General features: G+C 31.3%; 1 protein-coding gene across 2 annotated transcripts; it reads left to right on the top strand.

Annotated features, from left to right (window-relative positions):
- Positions 1-366: 366 nt before the first annotated feature.
- LOC115956005 (U-box domain-containing protein 33-like) lies at positions 367-11046 on the top strand. Of its 2 annotated transcripts, none has more exons than XM_031074449.1 (9): positions 367-830; positions 1530-1651; positions 3965-4086; positions 5092-5193; positions 5963-6527; positions 6640-6747; positions 8299-8727; positions 9496-10256; positions 10866-11046. In XM_031074449.1, the coding sequence occupies exons 1-8, from the start codon at positions 647-649 to the stop codon at positions 10237-10239; spliced, it is 2376 nt and encodes a 791-aa protein (XP_030930309.1). In that variant the 5' UTR covers positions 367-646; the 3' UTR covers positions 10240-10256; positions 10866-11046. The 2 variants fall into 2 exon arrangements, with proteins under 2 accessions (XP_030930309.1, XP_030930308.1); XM_031074448.1 differs by having other exon boundaries at positions 369-833.
- The last annotated feature ends 290 nt before the right edge of the window (positions 11047-11336 follow it).

The following is an 11336-nucleotide window of genomic DNA, read 5'->3' as shown; positions in this document are numbered from 1 at the left end:
ACTAATTGTTACTAGTAAGGAAAAAGATTATTTTAATATTGGATCCAAATTTGATCCAATAATAACTTATTACTTAGGATTTGTTATAAATTAAAATATTGTGGAAGTAATGAGAAAAGGGTCCAAGTCTCTAGACCTCTAGAGGATCAATACTTAGAAGTTAAGAGATAAGGAATGAGGGAAGGAAATTAAAAAAAAAATATATATATATATATATATATATATATATAAAACATGTATAGTTTGAATATGTGGCTATCGTAACTCTTGGGCCCATGCTTCGTACACAAAGAGTCCGGAGAAACAATGAGCCTTACGCTACTCTAATCATTATATGAATATCATACGTGTAATTATACAGAGCTCAGAAACTTCACAGAACCATCAAAAGACTTTTTTTCTTTTTCTTCTTTTTTTTTTTTAGTCAGGAAAAAAAAAAAAAAAAAGACTTTTTTCAATTCTTCTTTATAATTCCTCCTCCTATTTTTTTTTTTTTTTTGGTTGAAAAATTTGAAGTTCTCTTCAAAAAGTGAAAGGAAGTGGTGAATATTAGCACGAGTTCTATATAGAGAAAGCAAGTATTCTTATGAATAAGTTTTGGTTGGTGAGCGGTTGATTATATTAGCTTTCTAGAACATCGGCAACTATGGCAAGTGGGCATGAGAATTCAGAGGATCCGGTTACAAGTGTGAGCGAAGAAATGATATACGTTGCAGTGGGAACAGATGTGAAAGACTGCAAATCAATCTTGTTATGGGCTTTACGCAATTTTGGAGGAAAGAGGATTTGTATCGTTCATGTTCATCGACCTGCACGGTGGATCCCCAACGGTTGTAAGTCTGAAAAAATTATGTGTGTGTGGCTATTTGGGCTCTTACATTTATGCACAAAGATCCACATACAGAACTGTGTCTGATCATGTATATTATTTTTTTGGAAAACTGATCATGTATATTATGTTTATATAAAGCTTGGAAGTTTTGATGGGAATTCGGTTTTTGATGTGGTAAAAATTGATCATTTGTGCTAAGCTAGCTTAGAGCCTTATTACTTTCTAGTATTTAAGTCTAGAAGTGCATTTGGTTGACTATATTTGTGGAACTCCAAATGACAAACTTTTTTTTTTTTTTTGTTGAGAAAATCCAAATGAAAAACTTGATATTAATGATCTACTTCTTGATTATTAATTTATTATAGTTCTAAAATTTACGAGGGTTTTTAAAAATTATTCTTGGATCAGTAAAGGATCCCTGCTAGAATCGTGAAACAAATTGAAAAGAAACTTTGGAAAAAAATTGGTCACAGTTGTGGAGATCGAAATAAATTTGGAGAATTTAGTAACTTTGGAAAATTGGTCAATCTAACATTTACCTTACAAATTTTGAGTGGGATTTTAAACTCATGATCTGGTAATACAAAGAAATATGACTATGGAGATCTGGAGAATTTCACTTTTGTCTTTAAGATTTAGTTTTATCTTGCATGGTTTTAATTATTTCAAAGTGCAATTTATTTTTCTTATTTTGTAGTGGGTGGAAACCATCCAGTAAGCTCATTGGACGAAAGGATTGTACGGGATTACCGGAAAGCAGAAGGGAAAATTATGAATGAGATCCTAGAAGAATACCTTTCTATTTGTCACCGAGAGGGGGTAAATCTGTCAAATCTCCTTAACAAATTTACCTTACAATTAAGAAATTTTTTTTATATATAAACATAGCATATTTCAAAATAATACTTGAGAGACACAAGGAATTTCATTAAATATTTCATACTTATTGAGGCGGTAAGATTTCAATGGTGGTTAAAAATATAATGTTAAGTGGTGAACTTAGATAGTTATCATAAAAACTTGTCAACTCAATTGTTTGTGAAACGTATTGTGAAAATTATTGTGTTTGTGACCATGTAACATTACTCATCTCAAAATTTATATACTCCCAAACTTATAGAAAATGATCATAGAGTACTTGCCACATTTGTTGGGACACCAAGTTTTGTTATTTGTTTACAAATCTAGAAAAAGATATTTTGAAAGCTTAATCTGAAACTAGTTTTGAGATGTGGACACGTGTCCACAATCTAACGTGTCCAGTGAAAACTTTCACTGGACACAAGCTGGACCTTTTTTGTTTGTGCTTGTTTTCACATACAGCTGTTTTTTGTTCCTCTTTGCACCCTTTCATTTCCTCCCTTGATTTCTTAACATAAAAATATCACAACCACCTCAACACAAAATCACCACCACTGGAATATATGTAACAAACCATCAGAACAATCCACAAAAATTCTCTGCTTGTCCCAGATCAACCCAAAATCCAAATCCCAATTCAACCTATCGAGTACAATTTTCCTTCTCCACCACACTCCAAAGTCACAAAAGTGAGTTCCCGGCAACGATCAAAACTCAAAATCATAAACTAAAGAGAACCTTTGAATCAAAAACAAAAGTAGAAAAATCAAAACCCAACGATCGTGAAATTGGTGTTGAGAATAGAACATGACAAGAGCCCACCACTGTTGTGAACACATCCTACGTACCACACGTCCACACCACAATATAAACCCATAAATCCCTAGATTGACCACCCAAAATTGTGAAAATGAGGAGTTGGAGAGGCTAAAAGAGAGGGACAAGATTTCTCTCCAAACTAGTTTGGAGAGAAACTTTTCAAAGTCCTCACATATCTTTCTATTGGATGTGAATTTTGAAAATATAACTGTTGGTTGTATTTTTTTTTTTTTTTGTCTTTAACACACAAGTCAAATTTTGTTCAAATTATATGTTATTTACTATTCGATCAATAAACATATTTTTTAAGCATAATTTTAGACTACAAAAACTTGAAATTTAAACATTTGATTTATGATATAGTTTTATTTTTTATTTTTTATTTTTTTTATTGAGATTGATGACATATATAATTATTGATTTTTGATATTTTCAAAAGTTTATAGACACGGAGGATATAATAAAAATATATAATCTAATGGTTAGATTTTCAAAATTCATATCAAATAAAAAAATATGGAAGAAGTTTAAAAGATTTTTTTTCCAAAGTAGTTTAAAAAAAAAACCTTTTCAAACAGGGAGGGACGGACAGATAAAAGAGTGAGGATTGAGAAAGAGCGAGTAAGAGGGCCAAACATATAGTGAGGATTGAGGAGTACGAGAGAGAAATCTGACTTTAATATAGACAACAAGACTAGTGTGGGCCCTAGTCTGTTCTCATAACCAAAATTTGGATTTTTTTTTATTTTTTTATTTATAAAGCTGAAAACAAAAACTTCAACCCAACACATTTTCACCTAGTGGGGCCTACTGTTTTCAGGAATGAAACCAAAGACAAACGATTAGTTGAGTGTATGAGAAGAGAGCACCACATCATCCTATTAAGCCTAGTGGGGGATCACAAGTTCAAGCTCCAAAGAGAGCATTATATGTAGGGTAGATTAGGATTTTTGATTTAGTTAAAAAAAAAAATATATATATATATATATATATATGGAAGGTATATCATATGAACTGACCGTTGACAAAGATTTGGACTTTATGTTAGTATTTGCCAAATGATTAGTCTAATATGAGGAGACATCACCAAATCACTGTATTCTAAAAATACTTAATAATTTTCCATTGTTTGCAACATTTCTTTCTACCAAAATGGATTTGAAGTTAATAAAATCAATCCCCCAAAAGATGCATCAATAACAATCATCTTTTATTGGCTAATCCATATATAAGTTACAACTTACAAGCATTGAAAATTCAAAATTTAGGGTATTAGTGGTTCAAACTTTCAATATTTGGGTTCAAGTGGTAGTTTTACTACATCAATGGTAACCACATTTTTGTAGTGCCTCATATCTGTAGTTCAAATCCTAGTGCCTCATATCTGAGTTTTCAAATTTGTTGACTTTTTTTTTTGGCTGCTGAATGACATTAATTGTTTTTTAAATTTAGGTACAAGCACAAAGAGTCTGGATTGAAATGGACGATATCGGGAAGGGAATTATAGAACTCATTTCTCGTGATGGGATTAAGGAGCTTGTAATGGGAGGAGCATTAGACAAGCATTATAAAGAGTACAAACCACATAAAACGCTTTCTATTAATTTTTCATGTTCAATTCTTGTTCTATGTATGATAGACTATGGGTATCTACTGGCAATTTGTATTGCTATAGGAATTAGAATATATGTTTATAGGTCCTAACTGTAGAACATGCGTTTTGGATTATGCAAAGAAGCCCAATGTTCAGACCATAAGTGAAAAGGGGAACTAATGAAAAGAATGCCTTAAACTAAAAAAATAATTAAACTAATAACTAAGGAATGAAATAAATCTTGGACAATGTTTAGCTACAAATTGGTTATAGCCTAAGATTACAACCTTATTCAATATCTTTTTATTGGAGGTGAATTTTGACAAATTCACCATTGAATTATATATTCTTCTTATATTTTCCATACTTGCAACATTTCTAGAAAAGTAAAAAACAATAGCTATATCATCAATAAATTGTTTAAGTTGTAAATTTTTGTAATTTGAAATCATGCATAAAATATAAAGTTATAGATCATATAGTAAATAATATCCAATTGACTCAAAATTTGATATATGTATTAAGAGTGTAAATAACATATAATTCAATAGTTAGATTTTCAAAATATGTAGTTTGAGTAAGATTGTAGTTTTAGACTACAACTAATTTTGTAAGTAAATTTTGTCCATGAATCTTTTCCTTGATAAAAAAAGATTGAAACAAATCATGAATAAATATACCATAAAATTTTGATATGCTTTTTTTTATTTTATTTTTTATTTTTTATTTTATAATTCTGCATTTATTGATAGGTACAGTTAGTTAATAGAACTCCCTCCATAGATGGCTTTATCATTTTAGGTGTCGAATGGGGTGTTTCCCAATCTGCTTCCTTGTTTGTTGAGATTTTGGTTTTAATTAAGTTATCATGTTCCTGATGATCTAAGTATTCTATGCCTCTATATGATTTAACATCAATGATTGCTATATGATATTGGAGAGCTCAGCATATCGTTAAAAGTATTAACATCACTTCATAATGCAGGAAGATGAGCCTCAGGTCTAAGAAAGCTAAATATGTGTGCAAACGAGCACCCCTTTCCTGTCGCATACTATTTATCTGCAACAGTCGCCTTATTTATACCAGGTTTGCTTAACGGGGTTGTTAATTATATTTGGTAAAGTAACTGTCAGTTGATGATCATGACTAGTAAGGCTTATAAACTAAACTTAATACATTGCTTCATAGCAATAGATATCATCACATCAACATTATAGTGACATTTTCATAAGAAATATTTTTGCAGTTATTGATTGAGAATTGCCATTTTAATAGTGTTGTTATCTTTATGTTCTGTTGAGCACCTACATTGGTTCATACAAAGTTTCAATTTTGTCTGTTAATTTTATTCTACTCCAAAAAAGAAATAGAGAAACAAAAAATTAGAAAAACATTTTGGATTCAGTTTCTACAAGTTGTGCATTTCATAAAAAATTCATACACAACTTGAGGGAGATTGTTGGGCTTAGAATTATGATTTACTTTGCACAAGTTGAAGATAAAAATCAAGGACTTGATTGCTTTGAGTAAATTAAAAGATTGGATAATCTAATATGAAATTCAAAATCAGAATATCCATATAATAAATTGATAGCTGACTTATTTTTAAATTCTATAAATGTCATTACAAATATGGGCACTTCTGTAATGTGTCATCAATTAAGTGAATTCAAGATTTAGCCATTTGGCTTTTGGTGGTCTGGACGTAGAGTTCTATATGACCGAACGGCATTGATCGCTTCCGTTCTTTCTTTCTTACGTATTCTTTATGTTTCATTCTACAATATTTCAAACTTTGACATTTATCGTACTTAATAATAGCTTAATCTTATCACTAATGCAAGTATCAAAATAGGGAGGAAAAAGCAAGTTCGGACACTAAAAATGGACAAGCAAAGCACTTGATACCACGATCTATTACTTGGGAGCATGATAGGGACAACACTGAATCTGAAGCATCAAACCACTCGATATCAAATTCTGTAAATTTGGGACATAATGGGGACATCACTAAAGCTGTACCATCAAATTGCTTGAGATCAAATTCTGTTACGCTGGGTAATGAAAGGGAAAATGGTGGAAAGAGAATGATGGATTTTCTTATCAACGAAAGTATAGAAGAGTGTTCATCTCCAAAGAACAAGTTGGATGTAGTGGTAGAAGGGATTGGGAATTTTGATGAATGGGATGGATCAATCATTAGTCCAGGTTCTGCTTGCCCGTCATTCCCTCCCAAAAAAGTGGATGATTTAACACTGGCTTTGTGGAATGCGAATGGGTTAGACTTAAGCCCAATTTCTTCAGCTTTAACTAATTCAGCAAGCCCTTCTGCATCTTCATTATTGCAACCAAGTCCGACATTGACTTCAAGTGGAAGTACAACATCAATATACTCATCTATTGGATCTCGCAGTGCAGTGGTATGTGCAAAGCATTCATTCGCAGTGTTGTGTTTTGCGTGTAATAGATATTATCCTTTCCTGAAGTCACTTCAAAGTTATTCACGTGATCAATCACCATAAATCCTAACAGGATGTATCTCTTTATGAGAAACTTCTACTACAAGTGATAGAAGAGGCTGGAACTGAGGCACAGATGCGTCGGCAAGCCCAAAGAGAATTGCTTGAGACCACACGCATGGTAAAGATTTTAAAGTGCATTTAGATGCCAAATTTTGCTGATCGCACTTTTTGTTAATTGCTTATTTGTTTATTTGTTATTTTTTTTTTTTGAAAATACTAAGTATTTTTGACACACATATATGGGGAGAGAAAATAGAAGGTCTTAAAGAAACTGACAGTGGTGAATATTCAAAAGGGCCTAACTCTTTGATACAAAACACCGATTTTAAACCTTTTTAACTCACAATCATTTTCCAATGTGGGATTAACTTACTGTTTTTTCTTTTGAGAATATTAAGTATTTTTAATACACACACTTGAGAGAGAGGAGAATGTTTTAAAGAAACTGACAGTTGGTTAAGTACTTTTGTGAATAGAAAAAAAGAGGTTTAAATAGATATACAACAAAGTCAAATAGATACAATAGTTGACTATGTACTATTCTTGAAAAGTATGCAATGCAAAATTAAAAATGTCCAAAATTTTACTCAAATTTTTAAGAGATTAAATTTAATAAGAATGCGGTGTAAAATCTAAGTTTTATCTTTCCAATTTCAACATGTTATATCATCATATTACATATTAAAGAATAAACACAATCACACTCAATTAATTCTAATACCCATTGAAAATCTTACTTAACTGAGAGTTTATTGAAATGTTATTATGTATGGTAGAATGTTTTGAGTTTTAAGTAAAAAACTGATATGACAATTTTTGGATGGTATAAAACATGAGTTTTATATCCCATACATACTAAATTCGGACTCAATTTCTAATAATCCAATCAACAGACCTAAGAAGAGAGGGAAAAAAAAAAAAAAAGAATTTGAGGAAGGGTTGGCAATACAAAAGGAACATGAAAAATGTCTATTAATAACTACTATAATTAACAAATATCACATTAAAAAAAGAAAAAAAAATTATATTAATTGTGTTAAACTTTAATTCCCGTGCAGTACATGGATTACAACTAATATCTATATACATAAAAGGAGGAACTTTATTCTTAGTAATCTAAGGTTCACAATTTTAATTATATAAATCTTAAAAATTTTATTACATTATTTAAAATATTTTTATAAGATTTATATAAGAAACAATTAATTTGGAATATGATATTCTTGCTCAAATTTAGTTGTTTTGACAAACTAAATACAGCAAAAGATGAAATCAATTTTGATTACATGCAATTAAAATATATTCTTTTAAAGAGGAATTTAAAAGATAATAGTGCACTTAAATTAAGAAAATAAATAAATATTTGTTATTCACTCAATCCAGTGGTTCATATTGTTGATTATTCTCTTTCTCTAATGACATATAATATATTTGAAGTTGATAAATATTATTGTGCATAATAAGTAGGATACATGGTACATAAAATAAGTTATTATTAAATATTTTTAAAACGATGCATCACAAATTTCTTCTTGGTACTGAGTAGAATACTCAACACGTAGCACACCTTATACTATCATATGAACTATATGCTTGAAAATTATACCACTGTAAACGTTAAAAGGTTCAAATTCTTACTCAAATTAAGTTTTGATAACCCAATCAACAGTTCCAAGAAGAGGTGAAACAAAGGAAAGAAGTTGAGGAAGCACTAGTGAAAGAGAGAGAAGGACTTGAAAAGTTGAAGAATCTGAAAGACCAAATGATGGAAGAACTTCGGATTGCCAATAAAGAAAATATATTATTAAAGAGCCAAAATGAAGAGTTAGAAAAAAAGAGAGATGAGTTGCAGATTGAGCGTGACAATGCATTGCAAGAAGCTGAAGGGCTTAGAAGAAAACAAGTAGAGGCCTCTAGACAAGTGCCTAAGTTCTTGCTCTCCGAGATTGAAGAAGCTACTCAAGGCTTTGATGAATCCCTTATAATTGGACGAGGAGGATATGGGAACGTTTATAAAGGTCTCCTGGGTCAAGCCCAAGTTGCTATAAAGACGCTACAATCTAATGGCAACCAAGGCCCCTTACAATTCGAAATGGAGGTTAATTTGTGTGTTCATTTGAGAATCAGTCGAATAATTTATGTAGTTAAAGATTTATTTGGCTTTTGGCTATATATGATGTCAATATTAGGGCAAGATTGGTATAGTTTTCTAGTTTGGTGCTTTTGTGAAGCTGTTTACTATATTATGATCTTAATTGATATCTTAAATGAAAGAATATGTCAATTTTGTGGGAAAATTACACTTTACTCTCTAAATTATAATTTTTTATATTTACCCTTCTAAACTATGAAAATACATATTTACTCTCTTAAACTATTACCTGTATAATAGTTGCCCTTTAAACTATTGAGAGTGTAGACTTATCCCCCTTCTAAGGCTTTAACTACTGTATCTGGCATGCTTGCATGTAATTTTTCTCTGCATATATACTAGATCATTAGGGTTTATATATATATCTACTTTTTTTTTATTTTTTATTTTAAGTACAATTCACTGAAGCATTTTATCTGTAACTAGATTCTGTCATGCAGTATTATACTATGTTGGTATATATAATTGCGTTACAAAATTATCTGTAGATTGTAGCCTATAGAATGTGACAAAGTTGAAGAGTGGTGCTCGGATATTACAAAATCTCTTTTCATCCAATTACAACCTTACGTGGTTATTTATTGTATAATAGTACCACGGTACTTGTTGGATCGTGCACTTTAATTTGCACGTCTAAATTCATGGCTTGTGCTTGTATAATACGCATAAGGTGACTACTTTGGCTTTCTTTCTGATTAGTTGGTTGTATATCAGTTGCGTGCGTTGAGTCAGCTGAGGCATCCCAATCTAGTCAGACTTATTGGATGTTGTTTGGAAACTTTTACGCTCATCTACGAGTATCTCCCCAATGGAAGCCTTGAAGATTGGCTCAACTGCAAGAACAAAAGTCCTCCATTACCATGGCAGACTCGAATACGCATCGCAATAGAGTTGTGCTCTGTCCTCGTTTATCTTCATTCTAGAAAACCTCACAGCATAGTACATGGTGATTTGAAACCCTCTAATATCCTTCTCGATGCAAACTTTGTGAGTAAACTTAGTGACTTTGGAATATGCCGTATATTATGCCATGAAAGAAGTTCAGGCAACGACACAACACTATGTCATCTTACTCAACCAATGGGCACTGTTCCTTACATGGATCCTGAGTTCCTTGTTTCAGGAAAGCTTACTAGGAAGTCAGATGTTTACTCATTTGGACTCATATTACTACAATTGTTGACTGGGCAGAGACCAGACCTCACGATAGCAATGGAAATGCAAGTTGTCATAGATACTGAAAATTTGTCATCCCGCTTGGATCCTTTGGCTGGAGACTGGCCAATTGAGATTGCTCAAAACATGGCTCAATTGGCCTTGAAGTGTTGTGACAAGTACCGAAAGAATCGGCCAGTCCTTGGGTCAGATCATGTCAAGAGTTTACTTGAACCAATGTTGGTAGTACAAGGCTTTGAAGAGACGGCTGGACTAGTAGGAATGACACTTCACGCAGAATGATTCTAAGTTTGCACACTGTAAATATTCTTCCCCAACCATTCTATTCGCCCTATCATTCAAAAATGGCTGCAATAGCATTGGAATCTTTATCGTTTCTTTCTTTTAGGTTCGGTTTTACAAATCTAATTGTTTGTGTCAATCTTTTCAAAAAAAAAAAAAAAAAACTAATAAAAAATAAATAAATAACAAGAAAAAAAGAAGACATTATCAGATTGTTTTTTCTTCATTATTTCAAACTTTGTTTCTTTGTTGTATGTTGAGGGGTGCAATGACATTATCATCTTGTTGTGTAGAACAGAAAAGTTTATAATAGTTTGAATCTCAAGCATATTTCTAAATGGAATGATGACAAGTAAGGGAATTAATTTTGTGTATTGTAGACACCTCATTTTGTACATGTTATTAAATTTTGGTCCCCGGCCCCAATGATGATCTTGACATATGTCAATCAAGGGTAATTAAAGAGTTCACAATAGAAATTCAAAACCTTTTTCTAACACAAAACTAAGGCAGAAACTTGTTTCTAATTGGATTTCTTAAAACCTTATGTTCTTGAGTTGTAATTACTAACTATTGTTGTGTTTTTCAATTATTCTTATTCCCTCAATCTAATTTGTGTGTTGTAGGCACTTAGGAGCTGGTTAAATAATCTCAAACTCATATTGTTAAGCAAGGTGAGTGTTCTTCCCATGAATTCTTTCTTTGTTTAATAGGATTTACATGAGTTTCTCAACATAGTTTTATATTTGTTTTATTTGATTTGTTTGTTGATCTTAATTCTTTTGATATGTGTTAATATGATTTTGGGCTGATTATAATCTGTTTTTGTTGTTCTTGTTTTATTATTTTGGTTTTATGTAAAGTTTAACATGTTTATTTATTTTATGTTAGTTTAGTATACTTATTTGATTTTGTTTCACGTTTATTTGCTTATATTGGTGTTTGTTTTATTTACTTCATGTTAGTTTAGTGTTTAGGGTTTCTAACACACTTATTTGATTTCACATGCTATATCTTTGTTTTATTAAATCTATAACAATGTGATTTATCGTTTCTGTGCTAAAGGATGCGTATGTATCATTGAGTATGCGTGTGCA

Source organism: Quercus lobata, chromosome 8 (assembly GCF_001633185.2).
Source record: "Quercus lobata isolate SW786 chromosome 8, ValleyOak3.0 Primary Assembly, whole genome shotgun sequence".
Taxonomy (NCBI): domain Eukaryota; kingdom Viridiplantae; phylum Streptophyta; class Magnoliopsida; order Fagales; family Fagaceae; genus Quercus; species Quercus lobata.
The sequence above is the reverse complement of the archived record's forward strand: the minus strand, read 5'-3'. Positions and strand labels throughout refer to the sequence as shown.

Excerpts from the sequence above, each read along its gene's own strand:
- LOC115956005 (XM_031074448.1), top strand. The coding sequence starts at position 647 with ATGGCAAGTGGGCATGAGAATTCAGAGGATCCGGTTACAAGTGTGAGC. Across the intron at positions 1,652-3,964 it reads CTATTTGTCACCGAGAGGGG|GTACAAGCACAAAGAGTCTG; the intron begins GTAAATCTGTCA and ends TTTTAAATTTAG. Across the intron at positions 5,194-5,962 it reads AGTCGCCTTATTTATACCAG|GGAGGAAAAAGCAAGTTCGG; the intron begins GTTTGCTTAACG and ends GTATCAAAATAG.